Raw genomic sequence first — 17,233 nt, 5'->3', positions numbered from 1 at the left:
GAAAGAACAATGCTGAAACTGATCAGGAGAGGAAAAGGAATTGGTTAGGTCACTGGCTGAAAAGAAACTGCCTACTGAAAGAATGGTGAACATGAGAAGAGTTCGGGGCAGAAGAAGATATCAGATAATAGACAACATTAAGATATATGGATCATATGAAACGAGGAGGAAGGAAGAAAATGGAAAGATTGGAGAAAGCTAGGTTTGCAGTGAAAGACCTGCTCTTGGGCAGAACACTGAATGAATATTTCACTGATTACACTAGGGAACAACCATTCTGCGGTAAAAAAGAAAGCTGGTTATTGGTATGGAAACTGATGCCCTGAGTTCGAAAATAATTTTGTTTTTTATGTATCACGTCTAGTTTTGTTGCAATTTCAATTTTTCGATATAGGGTATATTGCCATGCAGTTTTCACTATACATTAAACCGAAGTGCCCCCTTGCTGATAGCACTAAATATCCACAACTAAATATTTTTGTTCTAATATTTATCTCAGAATGATGTTTCATCATCCCATGCCCTATCACTCCATCCCCATTCTCACTTTGCCGGAAAGTTGCTGTTTACAGAAAACCCTAATATACAGTTCTCAAATCTTGTCAATTGAGCAGCTGACTTATTTCTGTGCACACATGTGAATTTTGTTACAGTGGTGGCAAAAGCGTGATTTTAAAAATTGAATATGGCGAGTACATCAGGATTGCATAAGAGACAGTGTGTACAAAATCCTCAGAAGTTTTGCTATATTTGTAAATATTTTATGTTCGATGGAAATGTACGTAAAATAGATTCGTTTGTAAAGAAGCTACATTCTTCGGAAAGAAGCCTTAAGGCAGTATTGCTTCTTAACGGCAATAAATTAGTGTCCATACCATTTGCACATTCTACACTCCTATTGGAATCATATGAAACATTAAGGTTGATTCTTGAAAAAATTAAATATCATGAACATGAGTGGCAAATATGCAGTGACCTGAATGTTGTTGGTTTACTATTGAGACAATAGGGAGGATACACAAAATTCCCGTGCTTACTGTGCGAGCAGTACAGCAGGGCCAGGGACAAACATTGGAAGATTGTATACTGGCCTGAAAGAAAGCAATTAATGGCAGCAGACAAAAATATTAACAATGTAAGTCTCGTTGCTCGTAAGGAAATTATACTCCCTCTTTTACATGTAAAACTCGGAGTCATGAAGCAGTTTGTCAAGGCACTAGACAAAAATCTTCCTTGCGTCCAGTACTTGTGTATGAAGTTTTCTTCATTGTCACAAACTGAAATCAGGGAGGGAATAATTGATGGCCCACAAATTGGAAAGCTGATGATGGACCACAATTTCACCAGTACAATGAACGAAACTGAAGAAAGGGCATGGAATGCATTCAAAGAAGGTGTGAAGAAATTTCTTGGTAACATGAAGGATCCACGGTTCAAAGAAATTGTAGGAAACATGTTGGACAAATTCAAAGTGCTCGGTTGTAACGTGAACCTAAAGCTTCACTTTCTAATGTCTCATATAGATTACTTTCCTGCACATTCAGGAGCCCTCAGTGAAGAGCAAGGTGAAAGATTCCACCAGGATCTAAAAGAGGTAGAGAGATGCTACCAGGGACGTTGGGATGTAAATATGATGACTGATTACTATTGGAGTATTGCATGTGATGACTCTTCCAGAGAATACTCGAGGACTTCACACACACTAAGATTCCATGGGAAGAGAAAAAGGGAAACCGAGGACGTATAACATATATTATGAAGGTAAGCTTACTGCTCTTATAATTTCATTTAGTAAGATGTTTTCCTTGTATATAGGCCTAATGTTTCTATGAATTCCTAACTGTTTATTTTATTGTTATACAACTCATTGTTGTTATTGTTATTGTTATACAATGCACACACTGTAACTTATAATTATATTTTGTGGCAAAATAACGTTTTGCTGAATTTCCAAAAAAAAACCTGATGTGTTATGGCAAAACAAAATGCATTTTTGAATTCAGTGCACTGAAATTAGTAAAAGTGGCACATTTATATTTATACTGCAGAAAAAAAGTTTTCATTTGTTCCCTAGTGTTATTGCTGAAGTCTATGTGGTCGGCTTATTTGAACATTTTAAATGAAATATATATTGCTACATATAGGTGCTTACCTTGGAATATTCACATATTTGAACAAAGTTCAAACCTTCTTTCTTGAAGTAATTCCTCAGTCGTACATAATCGAAGTATGATGGTATATAAATTAACACATGATTCATAAGTACATCTTTGTACTGAGGAAGGATTTTCTTGGTAAAGATATCAAACCTGGCATCAACTGACTCTCCTATTGATTGAACATCAAATCGATGGAAAACCTAAGAAAAGAAAATGAATATTTCCAGTATCATGTATTTCAAGATTTGGACACTTAGCCACAATCTGTTCACACTGTTGTGGAGATTCTGACTAACATTAGACAGTCAAAAGTAGCGGGTTTTCATGTTGAATCTTTCGTACACTACTTTTAACACTTGAATATAAATAATTAATTGATTAAATGGCGATCTTACTCGTGTTAATTATGTAAGCATGTGTGGGTTACAGCTGTTGCGGCTTAATTAACACGAGTAAGATCGCCATTTAATCAATTATTTAGCAGGTTTCTCTGTGGTCAGCATGACAGAAGGCCATTGCTTAGATCAGTGATTCCCAAAGTGTGCTCTGTGGTCCGTGGTTGGTAATATATATTTTGAAATAAATAACATATAACATTACTGCTTTTCTCGACACAATTGTACAGTAGTGTATGCGACTGTACTTGTGGAAGTTGGTATATCGGCAAGGATAGATGGCCAGATCTCACCCTTGTGTGAGCTGGCCTTCGAGCTGTTGTGAAAAACACTACATTCGTTTTTTCAGTTAAGGTAGTCAATTCTATTGAAAATTTTTGTCTGCTTGACGAGGGTAGCGAGTTATTACTTAGTTCTTATCTGCTTGGTGTGTGTGAATTTTGCAGAGACCAATAGTGCAAGAATAAGTTTTTGTAAATGTGCTCGGGAACTTACTGTCTTAATTGTAAAATAAATTTCATTGACAATGTTATTTAGTCAGCAATAAATTCTTACACATATTTTTAAAAAGAAACGAATTTCGTTCATGTTGTGCATGCGTTCTGCTTCTACTACTTTTATTGTGAAGTCAGTTTTTACTCATTCAGTACGAGTAGACTTATGTGAGGTGTTCGTGTTAAACTGTGTGTTAATAACCACGTATCTTTGATTTCGAATGTAATAATATTAATTTAATATTACGAATAATTTTAATTTTCATATTATAAGGTGTCATCTCAATAGATGATCAGTGGCTAATAAAATACAATAAAAATGACAGTCTACAAATTCAGAAACCAGTCGATCACTTTGTCATGTATCATAACCCAGTGCTGCTAATTTTTAAAAAGTATGAATCAACCAATGCAGCAACAAAATCAAAATTCCGTCATCACCTGGATGCCACAAATTCTCGGATCTGAAAATTCAATTTTCTTCCATCTCCCCCAACTTGAAAGAAATTTGTGAGACGAGGAAACAACACCATTCTTCACATTAGTAATTTGAAGGTAATTTTTTATAATAATACATGAAAGTACTAAAAAAATACACGCAGTTTATAGATACTACTTCATGTTTGCAAACTCATGGCTATGCATGGTAATTAATGTAGTTGTAGACATATTGCCGATGTTAAATACATACAGAATATAAATATGGAGGCATATTAAATTAAAATCTGTATTAATTTAGTGATTAATTTTATTTAATTTGAGGATTCGTGAATCTTTATTAGAGTCAAAAGGGATCCGCGATCAAAAAGTTTGGGAACCACTGGGTTAGACAAATAGGACACACATAAAATAAAGAACATACACTCAGTTATTATGGAAGAATGAAGAGAATATTACAAAATTAAATAAAATTCAATACAATATGAAAATATTCATTATTAAGACAAAAGTTATGGCTATGCAAGGTAAAAATAATAAAAGAGATAACATTTTCATTAACAACTGTGTACAATCAAGCTCTTTAAGACATTTTGGATGTGACATTTCGATATATAACACAAATACAGATTTAGAAAGTAATGTACAGAAATATAATGCACTAAATGAATGTATTAAAAGATATTGGAGAAAAAATATGTCAAAGGAAATACAATGTTGTCTCAAAACCTTCTTTACTTTACTAAGACATGGATGTTAAGAGTAAATGACAGAAGATGTATTGAAATGGCAGAAATGAGATTTCTGAGATCACTGCTAGGTGTGAATCTGAAAATCAAATAAAGAGTGAAGATATTAGGAAAGGACTTATGGTAACAAGTAGTATAGGACAAGCAGTTGTTAAATATCACAATAAATGGTACAACCATATAAGAAGAATGTCCTCTGATAGAATACTGCAAGCTTACATTTATAAACCTTCAGGCAGATGGAATGTAGGACAGCAGAGGAAAAGATGGAGACAACAATTTATATGATTTTCTTTGGCTTCGGAACAGGATTTACTCAATCCTTGATATGAAGGAAGAAGAATGGAACAATACTAATCTTGGTGTTGAATATTTTTATTGAATGATCATATCGATGCAAAGTTCGTATATTATGTCTATCCACACAATAAATTCAATTAGTCATGACGATGTTGTATATTATGAGAATTTTTTCCATAAACGCATATATATTTTTTTAATTTGAATATACAGAGTGAGTATGGAACAATGATTGTAACTATCTTATTTCTAATTTCATGAAGAAACTATTTATACAAAGTTGTAGGGTATCAAAGAAGGAATATTTTGAACATGTTTTCAAATACTATACTTTTAATTTATAAAGAGTGTGCCAATTAGTCACCACGTACACTTGGTAAAAATGAAACTGACAGGCGTCTGAGAAACTAAGTTCGAATCGGGTATTTCTGTGAGCGCTCAGGACAGTCAGGCTTTGTTCAAAAGATTGCGTATATTCTTCTAGTAGTTATAATGGGGAACACAACTATTAATCACTAAAATCTTCAAAGGAAATAATTCATATACGAGATTTAAAATGGACAGATCGTTCAGAGTGTTTAAACAGTGAATACTGTAACACAAACACTATATACTGTATAACAGGTTCTCAAGTGGAGTATGACCATTACTCGTTACAATGCCGTTCATACTGCATAGTCTCTTAGCATAGTGGTAGAGCATTAGCTAAGTGTTCGTGAGGTTGCAAGTTCAGATCTTTGTGGAGCTACTAAACTTTCTTAGTTCTAATTTTATTAAGAAACTATTTATAGAAAAGTTGTAGGGTATCAAAGAAGGAATATTTTGAGGATGTTTTCATTTATAAAGGGTGTGCCAATGAGTCTGTTTTTTTTTAAATGGCACCATATTCTTATTTTCCCATTTTTGGATTCCTCAGATCTCAGTACGTATAAAATCATATATATATATATATTTTATTTTTTGCTATTTATAAACTATTGTTTTGTAAAAATTACCTCTTTTGATGACAATGTACGTGTACTGATTATAGGGAAGCCTATGTTTGTCAGAAAGATTAAATTAATTTTCATTAAGTTTTTTCTTTACTTAGTTATTTAACGATACTGTATCAACTACTAGGTTATTTAGCATCGATGTGAGTGGTGATAGCGAGATGGTTTTTGGCAAGATGAGGCCGAGGATTCACCACATATTACCTGACATTCGCCTTACAATTGGGGAAAATCTCGAAAAAAAGCCAACCAGGTAATTAGCCTTAGCAGGGATCGAACCTACGCCTGAGTGAAACTCCGGATTGGCAGACAAGTGCCTTAGCCAAGTGAGCTATACTGGTAGCTTTCCTTAAATAACATGGTTTAGGTACTACATATGTTTATAAATAAAATATAGGTACTATGTTTATACGAATAAATTCCTTGTACATATAGAGACAGGTTTATTTCCACTACTACGACACTGCAAATAAATCAGATATGACACAATTTGTTTATTTATTGAGATTCTTTCAATAACAAAGTTATTCCTGAAACTTTATACATATGACGCACCCCCACAATTGTTCAACAGTCCTTTCAAGTAGCATCTTCACGAGATCGCTCGTGTGTGCAAGTCTTTGCCGCTCCTGGTCTGAGGAAAGCATAGAAAAAATTCGAAATCAAAAAAATTTTCTGTTTTAAAAGTGAGAAAGAAATACCAACTTCGAAGTGATCTGTTCAAAATAGACATTTACACCTTCAAAAGTTGGTAAGTGGCAAACGTTTTTATTTTTTTACTTCAGGTGTGTGCTCAAAGTGAGAGAAATGTTTAGAAAGAACAGAAATTACTTTTAAAAGTTTTGCTACTAGTATTCAAAATCTTTACTGGTTTCAGAGTTATAGACAGTTACACAAACAAGTGTTTTTGCTTGGCAAAGGACCCAAGACTCAACCTTTTAACTGTTAAAAGAGAAAGAATGGTGGTTTCTTATAGAACTCTTCACACTGATTTCAAATCTGTTTACAAATTGTTTCCATCACCCAAAGTTCTTGAGCTAATCATGAGTTTTGAAATTTCATTAAAATATGTCTATTACATAAATTTATAACAACTAGGCTCATTAAATTTCTTCTGTTAAAAAGATGGAAAGGTTTATTCCCATACATTTTTTCGTATTAATTTCAAATTTCTTTACTAAATTTTTGGGATGCTCAGGGTTATTGAGTTACGGCATTAAGCTTAAAAAATATAATTACAATAAAGTTAAACATTTATGCACTTAGCAGGTACATTCATTTCATGCTTTTGGGAACTGATAACAGAAGTTTCATAGTGGATATAAATTTATATTTCGGAGGTTACTGTATAATTTAACAATAGGAGCAAATAGGTGCATATATGATAAATGTTCTGCAAATCTGTTTTTAAATTTCATTTTGGTGTCGATTTAATGTATTGATCAGTATTTTCAATTTCCTTTCATTTTGGTGTCGATTTAATGTATTGATCAGTATTTTCAATTTCCTTTCAATCACATACATTACACTCATACAATGCTTGTTCCCAAGGTGGCAGTTCAAACCTGCAAGTCTTTTAGGGAAGACCGCTAATATATTATGCTCATCTCGAAGTTCATGACCATCCAAGAGTAAATCTAATGCATATATTGCACTTTAAGCTAATAAATACTTCATATTTCTATTGCACATAAATCACCATAGTAATAGGCATATTTTTACCTCTCATTTGAACCCAAGTGTTAAATGTGACTGTTCAGATTTTAAAAAATCAGAGATAGCAATGTTAACTCTTGATCAGTTTGGAGTGGAATGGCGCTTTTGCTAGAACAGGAAAATGAAAAAAAGATAGCTTTATTTCATAAAATAATAATAAAGTGAGGATTAATAATATGAGTAATAATACATATAGCACAACTATAACACTCTTTTCATTCTTCTGAATTTCAAAGTACAGCAGGAACCCCGATTATCTGTCACCCTATTAACCGATATTAGGAATACTTCCACGCACTTTGGCAACAGAAGCAGTTACTTGTTACTTGTGGGAGGTGATATTTTTCCCAACTTATAAAATAGTCACTATCTACGAGGTTCATTCAGGAAATAAGTTCCAATGGTCGATAAAGAAAACAAAAATATCAGTAAGTAAGAAATATGTATTGCACTATTTACAGAAATTCACTAGCCACTTCTCAACATCGTCACCACCGTTATTGAGGCATTTATCATACCTGTGCACCAACATTTGTATGCTCATGTCATAGGAGTCTGCCGCAAACTTCTGGAGCCATGAAGTCACTGCCGTCTGTACCTCAGCATTGTTGTGGAAACGTTTTCCTGCCAGAAAGTGCTTCATGAGATGGAAGAGATGATGTGATGGTGTGATGTCGGGGCTGTAGGGTGGATGGTCGAAGATCTCCCATCCAAACTGAAGCAACAGATTCCGTGTGGCATTGGCTTTTTGGGGTCGTGCATTGTCGTGCAAAAGTGTAATGCCTCTTGTCAGCATTCCTCTTGTCTTGTCCTAGATCGCCCTCTTCAGATTTCACAATATCTGACAATACTGCTCAGCATTAATGGTCTCCCCTCGCAGTAAAAACTCACACGAGTGCATCACGTCGATCCCAGAAGACAATGCACATAATTTTTTTTTATAGATTGTCTGCTTGAATTTGGTCCTCACAGGTGAACCACTATGCCATCATTGTATGGATTGTTGTTTTGTTTCTGGTGTGGCATGTGACACCCATGTTTCATCCCCAGTGACAACATTGTCGAGGAACTCGTTACCTTTCTCTGCGTACTGCTGGAGGAATGTAAAAGCTGCGGCCAGACGTTTCGTTTTGTGTTCATCTGTCAGTTGCTTTGGCACCCATCTTGCACACACTTTCTGAAAACCAAGCCACCGGGAGACGATTTCGTGCAGCAGTGAGCGAAACATCTGGGGGAATTGACCAGAGATTTCCGAAATTGTAAAGCGCCGGTTCTGCAAAACTGCTTGTGGCACACTTTCCATCAGTTCTGGCATCACCAGGGATAGTCAGCCACTATGGTCTTCATCGTGCACATTGGTTCGGTCTTCAGGCAATTGCCTGCACCATCATCTGACCGTACTGTCGCTCATAATGTCAGTCCATACACGTTGCACAATTGGCAGTGGATCTCTGCTGGAAATTGCTTCTTGCAGTTGGCGGAAGACAATATAATGCAGCCATTTTCTCCTAGTGCTGTGCAATAACTACTGCCATCACAAGACTGAAACTGCACTGCATTATTTCCACAAACCTCCTTTCTACTGCTATGCATGCATATTCCCGTCCAACTAGTCATGCCATCTCTGGACGCGATTGGAACTTACTTCCTGAATGAATCTCGTAGTTTAAAAAAAGTGACACCAGAGGTTCGGGAAAGAAGACACTGTAGCTCATGTCGAATCAGAATATGAGATTGACATACGGAATATTGTCCTCCACCAAGCAAAAACACTCGTTTAACTTGCTGTAATTCAGAAGCCAGTAAAGACTTAGCGTAGCAATAGCTTTTAAAAGTAATTATCAATCTTCCTCAACATTTCTCTCACTTTGAACCTCTTCCCTCCCCCTCTAAAGTGAAAAATAAAAAAGTCAGCTGCTCACCAACTTCTGAAGGTATAAATACTTATTTTGAACAGATCACTTAGAAGTTAGTATTTTTATGTCACTTTTCAAAAAAGATTTTGATTTCGAATTTGTTTCTGTGCTTTCCTTGTGCAAGAAACTATATAGAAATGGTGGCTGGGCAGAGTGATGTCACCACGTCAAGATATTGTGATGGATGAAGGCTTGTAAGTACAGATTCATTCATTACAAAGAGGTATAGCTTTTGGGTATTATTATTTACACATTGTGATTATCTTTTCATGCAATTGTAACACAACATTTTTTCCAATCCAGTCCCCCTTTAAGAAAAATACCTTACCTGTGGCAATTGGACTACTACATGACATATGCTGCCTGTCATAATGGGATTCACAACACATATTTTTCCAGCATAATTGTGACACTTCTTATTGAAAAGGGCATTGAATTCTGGTAATATCACAGAAGAGAACAGAAGAGTCTGTCTATAGTACTGAGTCCATCCATTCAAAACCCAAGACCGAACTCGAGCGAAGTTAGTACCATGGGATTCCTGAGGTTGAAGATGGAAGTGGTCCAACACGTGAAGTACGTGATCCCAGTTCTGAAATATTAATTTTACTTCAAATTGTGTACACTATATAGACATCATACATGTTTACCACACACATGAACTCAGTTTCATTAAAATTTATATTCTCAAAACGTAATTTGCTTACTGCACTGAGCATGAGCAATATGTTATAACAGGAACTTGGAAAATTCAGGTGGCCCAAATTTTGTTTCTGGGTCTGTACATTTAGGCTGCAAAAGGGTATCTGTCGGATACAGGGGGGAGAGCCATTAATCCTTCCCATTGAAGGCTTTAAGGAACCAACCTGGACAAATACCCAATGTCCCATCCCTACCTTCCCGTGATGCAGCTGTTAGTAAGCATAATTTTACGAGCTGAACTAAAGGGAGGGGCTACTCATCAATTAGCACTGGTCAGCTTGATGAGTTAATGACTGAATTTGGTATAATTTTCCTCTAACCAATACCTAATTCCCTCTTTACCCTTTCCTATCCAGTCCTCTGACTGAACTCTTACTTTCTTCGACCCCAACAGCATTAGAGCATTCGAGGCCTAGGGGTTCATTTTCCTTTCCTTCCTCCTCTTTCTACTTTTCTGTTCCTAGTGCTGACCTGCTATGGCACTAAAATCGTCCTCCAGTGGCTTAAAGAGGGAAAGCTGGTGATCAACAAGATCTCCCAGCTAGGTCCAATGAACCCGTCGACCAACAGCAGGTGTGGTCCTCCAGACATTCTGGGGGTTGTGTGTGAATGAAGTAGCCACCAAATCCTTAAAATATGGTGTTCACTTAAATCGGCTACAACTTGCCATTTAACTCCAATATGAAATGAGTACCATTAAGGTAAAATTATCCGGAGGTAAAATAGTCCCCAATCGGATCTCCGGGCGGGGACTACTTTAATGGTACAGAATCAACTAAACATCTTACAATGGAATGCTGACGGTATAACAGCAGCCAAGAAGACTGAACTAGCCAATATACTCTCAGATAATAATATAGATATCAAGAAGCAAACCTTAATGCTCACCAATTAAAATATTTTAATTTTAAAGGTTTTAATATGAAACTGTTACCCAAAGGTAAACAGATCAGTAGTGGAATTCTCGCAGGTACATCAAAGAAATTAATTACAAATTTTCAAATCATAAAAGAAATGGATAATCAAGACAAATTAGAACTAATAAAAATTGAAGTATGAAAAAATCAACAACATTTCAAAATCTACAGTGCCTATAACCCACCTAATAATCCCCTTGATCTAACTTTGTTTGATATACAACCTAAAACTATCGTAATTGGTGACTTTAACGCCCACTCCCAACTTTGGGGCTACGATAATGTAAACCAACCTGGAAAAATGATCATGGACCTCCTAAATACTAAAACCGCAGAACTTGTCTACAGAAAAGAAGATCCCCCTACTTTCATTCATTATTCTGGTTCTGGTACAAATCCAGACTTATTACTAGTAACATCAGATATCCATCACGAAACCAAGAAAAAAATAATTGAAGACCATGGATCTGGCCATAGAGTCATCATTGCTTCTATCCATCTCCACCAAAACCGAAGACAGGAATCCTACAATAACAAAACAACATGGAACTTTACGAAAGCGAATTGGAAACTATTTACAACAGAACTCGACGAACACCTCAAGGTCAACACACCACTAATGGAAAATACAAACTCAAATAGATTGAACAAATATTCCTGTGAATCTCTTCTTAAAATTGCAAAAAAGCACATTCCACGAGGAAAACCAAAAAAATACACCCCATTCTGGACAGAAAACCTGAATTTATTGAAACAAGATATAGATAAAGCAAGAACCAAAGCAGAACATAGCAAAACACCAGAAGATACTCAAGATTGGAGGAAGAAGACTGCCATTCTTAAAAAAGCAATCATAACAGCAAAAAAGAACAGTTTCAATAAATTTATTGAAAATATTAATTACAGAACCGATAGCGCTAAAACATATAAAATTCTGAAGAATATTTCCAATACACAGGAAAATACTAGCCAACCTATTATTCATAATAACAAAACACTAACAGATAGTAGAGATATAGCAAACGCATTTAATAAACACTACTCAAACTCTCACAGATTACATCCCAATATCAAAAAAACTGACAAATTTATCAAAAGAGAATTACATAAAAATAATAAAAACAATATTACTAGTACAAAACCTGAAATATTTCATCAAAATTTTACTTCCAAAGAATTAACTCTAGCTATACAAAATTTAAAAACCAAGAAATCTCCTGGCCCCGACAACATTCATTCCGAATTTTTTAAACATCTGGGGGAAAAAGCCAAGACTGTACTTTTATCCATTTTCAATTTATCATGGAACACCTCAATTCCTGCAGCTTGGAAAAAAGCAATCATTGTACCAATTCACAAAAAAGGGAAATCTGCTCATTAAGTTAATAGTTATCGACCAATAGCACTATTAAGCATGATAGCAAAAACCATGGAGTCCATGATCTCCAACAGATTAACTTGGTATTTAGAATCCCAAAATCTTTTATCACCAAGACAAGCCAGTTTTCGACAACTACACTCTACCAATGAACTAGTCATATGCCTCGGCCAACAAATAAAAGACAGTTTTAACAAGAAAGAAGATACCTTGGCAATATTTATTGACTTTCAGTTAGCATATGACTCTGTTTGGAGAAATAAATTATTACTGAAACTCCAGAAATTAGGTATCTCCAGCAATATGTTCAGATGGATATCAGAATTCCTTAGTCAAAGATTCATTGCCACTAAATTCAATAACTCACTTTCTAGTTACAGACAAACATATCGAGGTCTACCTCAGGGCACTGTCCTCAGCACAACTTTATTCAATATTTATATAAATGGCTTACCCTCCCTACTAGAGGAATCAAACATGAAAACAGCACTATTTGCAGATGATATAGTTTTGTGGACTTCCGGATCTTACAGACATAGAGACAAAATTCAAAATTCTGCTCTTAAAGCTCTAAATCAACTACATGAATGGAATACATCAAATTTGATGACACTCAATTTAAGCAAAAGTAACTACCAAATATTTTCACTCGGTAAAAAAGAAAGAAAATTCAAGATCCAATACAATGGCCAACACCTTCCTAGGACTTATGAATCCAAATATCTTGGAGTTATTTTCGATAGTAAGTTAACATGGAGCAACCATTTGAAATACATTTCTGAAAAAGCACGTAAAAGATTCTCCTCTCTAAAAAGAATAGCAGGAAAGAAATGGGGATGCTCTAGGAATACTTTGAACACTACATACAAAATGTTTATACAGCCAGTGCTGACATACTGCGAAGAAATTTTAATTACTTCACCTTTCATAAACGACATAGAATATGTTCAAAACCAAGCTCTCAGACTCATTACTGGTGGAATCAAAACAGCTCCAATAGATTCTATGAGATTCCTCACTAATATTAACAGCATCAAAATGACAATAGAAGAAAAAGCACTGATTCAATATGAAAAACTTATCAGATTACCAGGAAGTAATTGGCATTCGTACAGTCCTCTCTGTAGATTGAAAACTCAAAAAAGTTTCATATCCATTGTTCAAGAATTAAAACAGAAAATCAATATCCCTAATTTAAAAGAAAACTTACAAATTAAACCAAAACCTTCAACTCTATTAAATATAGAATATAATCTAAATTTAACAGAAGAAATACTGAAATCAGAAGTAAACACTGAAATACTGAAACAATTGTCTTTAGAGACAATTAATATTAGGTAGCCTACACAAAACTGGCTTCATTTATACACCGACGGATCCTTGATCTCCAGACAACAAGGTGCCGGTGCAGGTGTTACGTGCTGTCTCTTCTCACTTTATAGATCTCTTGGATATGGAACAACAAGTTTTGATGGTGAAATCATTGCAATAAGTGAATGTCTCAGGAATCTTCTATGCCACATCAATAAATTTAGGAATGCAGTTATATTGTCAGACTCCAAAGCAGCTATTCTATCAATCGTCTCTAAACACACACATTCATCTCAAACAGCAGAAATAACTAAAATGCTCTCTCAATTAATATCACTCAATAAAAGAATTGTATCCCAATGGATACCATCCCATTGTGGAATTCTGGGAAACGAGAATGCGGATGCTTTAGCAAAGAAGGGCAGCACTGCTACTTACAGACCTGTTACTAAATCTACGTATTACTCTGTGAAGAGATTTATTAAATCTACATACTTAGACTTCAACAAACAAAATTTGATAACTCAATCCCAAGGGAAAAAATCCACAGTTAATTCCCGATTTACCACGAAAATCGTCTGTAGCTGCATTTAGATTGGCCAAAACCTGCATAGAGTTGGAATATATCAGTCCCCTAACTGCCCACTGTGCAACTCAAACCAAGAAATGGATTGCGAACACCTCAAAATCTGTGCTTCAGTGGCTGGTCATGATAATATCTTTGAAAAATATTGGAGTGCAAGAGGTCAAATGACTTTATTGTCAAACGCCTGGCATTAGAAAACAACAACATTTATGGTATCAATAGAAGTATTAGATTTTCTTGGAATACAAAAAGTTTTGTTATTCTTAGCAATTAATATTCATATATATTACTTACTCATTGATTCTATTATTCTGCATTAGTAATCATTTCACTTATCTTTAGCTTAATTGCCTCATAAGTGGTGCCTTATAGGTATCACTTGTGAGGTTCAGATCTGTCTTCAGACATTGACTAAACAACAACAGTAACCATTTAATAATAGACACTAACACTACTTTTACGGAATCTATAAAAAATATACAATTCCTTTAATTAGAAATAAAACTTCTATTTTAATTTCTCACAATTCCCCTCTTAATTTGTGTGTTATACAGTTTTCGTTTCGTTAAAATTTTGACAGGGATTTATATAGATGGGGAAGGGAGTGGAAGCTGCCATTACCATCTCTCTCTGTCATATATTCTTCCACAATTTCGTGGAATTTTTTTTACCCAAAATTTAATCAATAAGACAAACGAATGGATTTTTTGCATTTTAGTTCTCCTATTATTGATCAATTTGAACTTTTATCTTACCAGTATTTCTCTTTCACACATCATTTGTCTAACAGTATACAAGGTGAACAATAAGTATGAGATATTACTAATAACTTCTTCAATTTTAATTTTACTTACTTACTTACTTACTTACTGGCTTTTAAGGAACCCGGAGGTTCATTGCTGCCCTCACATAAGCCCACCATTGGTCCCTATCCGGAGCAAGATTAATCCAGTCTCTACCATCATATCCCACCTCCCTCAAATCCATTTTAATATTATCTTCCCATCTACGTCTCGGCCTCCCCAAAGGTCTTTTACTCTCCGGCCTCCCAACTAACACTCTATATGCATTTCTGGATTCGCCCATACGTGCTACATGCCCTGCCAATCTCAAACATCTGGATTTAATGTTTCTAATTATGTCAGGTGAAGAATACAATGTGTGCAGCTCTGCGTTGTGTAACTTTCTCCATTCTCCTGTAACTTCATCCCTCTTAGCCCTATATATTTTCCTAAGAACCTTATTCCCAAACACCCTTAACCTATGTTCCTCTCTCAAAGTGAGAGTCCAAGTTTCACAGCCATACAGAACAACCGGTAATATAACTGGTTTATAAATTCTAACTTTCACATTTTTTGACAGCAGACTAGATGATAAAAGCTTCTCAACCGAATAATAACAGGCATTTCCCATATTTATTCTGCATTTAATTTCCTCCTGAGTGTCATTTATATTTGTTACTGTTGCTCCAAGATATTTGAATTTTTCCACCTCTTCGAAGGATAAATCTCCAATGCTTATAGTTCCATTTCGTACAATATTCTGGTCACGAGACATAATCATATACTTAATCTTTTCGGGATTTACTTCCAACCCTATCGCTTTACTTGCTTCAAGTATAAATTCCGCGTTTTCCCTATCGTTTGTGGATTTTCTCCTAAGATATTCACGTCATCCGCATAGACAAGAAGCTGATGTAACCCGTTCAATTCCAAACCCTTTCTGTTATCCTGAACTTTCCTAATGGCATATTCTAAAGCGAAGTTAAAAAGTAAAGGTGATAGTGCATCTCCTTGCTTTAGCCCACAGTGAATTGGAAAAGCATCAGATAGAAACTGGCTTATACGGACTCTGCTGTAAGTTTCACTAAGACACATTTTAATTAATCGATGTAGTTTCTTGGGAATACCAAATTCGAATGTCTACTATACTAGTATGTCTTCGTTTATCTATCAAGATTCAATTTTAATTTTACAAAAAAAAAAAAAAAAAAAATAAGTTTTATACAAAAGCTGTTGAAGATAAACCATACAATATGATACTAGTGTTCGAAAAAAGTTATTCAGGCATACAGAGTGTGACAGTAAACTTTATTTTTTTTTTTAAATGGCACCTTATATTAAAATTTACATATTCCGCATCTCCATTAAATTTTACGTATGAATGTGTAGAAATTTTACCCATTCATCCATTTCATGTCTTTTAACTATTTATTAAACTTGTTTCGTGGACTTCAAACTTGAGACAAATAAGTATGTAAAATCATGTTCAGTAGTCCATAAAAGTAAATAAAACATTATGACTAACGAAACTTTACCACAGATGCTCAAAATGAGAACCGTCCACAGCCAAACAATGTCTCAGTCTATCACGAGAACAGTGTCCTCTTAGTCAGTGACCCAGCCAATTTCTTTTTCTCTTCCTAATCAGTTTCAGCATTATTCCTTATTCACCCATTCTTTCTAGCACAGCTTCATTTGATTATTGTCTGTCCATTTCACATGCTCCATTCTTCTTCATATTCACATTTCAAGTGCTTCCAGTCATTTCTCTATACTTCGTCGTAATGTCCCATACAATGCCACAATCCACACAAAGCACTTCACTAGTCTCTTTCTCAGTTCTTTTAGCAAAGGTCCGCAAAAAATTCCCCTTTTTCTATTAAAAGCTTCCTTTGCCTTTGCTATCCCCCTTTTAACTTCCTGACAGCAACTCATGTTACTACTTATAGTACACCCCAAGTATTTGAAGCTATCCACATGTTCCACTGTCTCATTTCGTATTCGCATGTTTATATTCTTTATTTTTCTTAGTCTTGTTCACATACTGCTCACAGCTGTCATTTAGCTCCAATAACATGTCCCTTAGTATTAAGTACACTGGTGTTCCAAAAGTCATGGTGGAGTTTCAGAGGATTATATTTTTTTAATGAATAGAGGTAAAAATGTAATATTGGTGCCAGATGAAAATGAAACTCTCAAAGTTTTTCGTCTGTAAGTTTAAGACATTGAAGGAAACAAACGTTGGTAACAATCGAATTTAATAATTTCATTGTTACAATTAATTATTATACAAGATGAATGTCTAAATTAAAGTGCAATGTGTTTTGTGGCTGGAAAAATTCGAATCTGTGATTCGTGTACAACGTGAATTTCGTCGCGTACGGTATTTAATGAAGAA

General features: G+C 35.0%; 1 protein-coding gene across 2 annotated transcripts in view; it reads right to left on the bottom strand.

The window, feature by feature from the left end:
• The window catches only part of LOC138700153 (U3 small nucleolar RNA-associated protein 25 homolog), a 73,672-nt gene that overhangs the window by 23,891 nt on the left and 32,548 nt on the right, over nucleotides 1-17,233 (bottom strand). Inside the window, exons 4-5 of one of the 2 annotated variants that reach the window (XM_069826537.1) lie at nucleotides 9,488-9,751; nucleotides 2,153-2,359 (exon numbers count right to left, since the gene is read on the bottom strand). In XM_069826537.1, the coding sequence (XP_069682638.1) occupies nucleotides 2,153-2,359; nucleotides 9,488-9,751 (471 nt within the window). The remainder of the gene's footprint in view (nucleotides 1-2,152; nucleotides 2,360-9,487; nucleotides 9,752-17,233) is intronic. The other variant, XM_069826538.1, reaches the window with a different exon arrangement.

The sequence above is a fragment of the Periplaneta americana genome, chromosome 5 (assembly GCF_040183065.1).
Source record: "Periplaneta americana isolate PAMFEO1 chromosome 5, P.americana_PAMFEO1_priV1, whole genome shotgun sequence".
Classification (NCBI taxonomy): domain Eukaryota; kingdom Metazoa; phylum Arthropoda; class Insecta; order Blattodea; family Blattidae; genus Periplaneta; species Periplaneta americana.
Note: the sequence above shows the minus strand (reverse complement) of the source record. Positions and strands in the feature narration are given on the sequence as shown.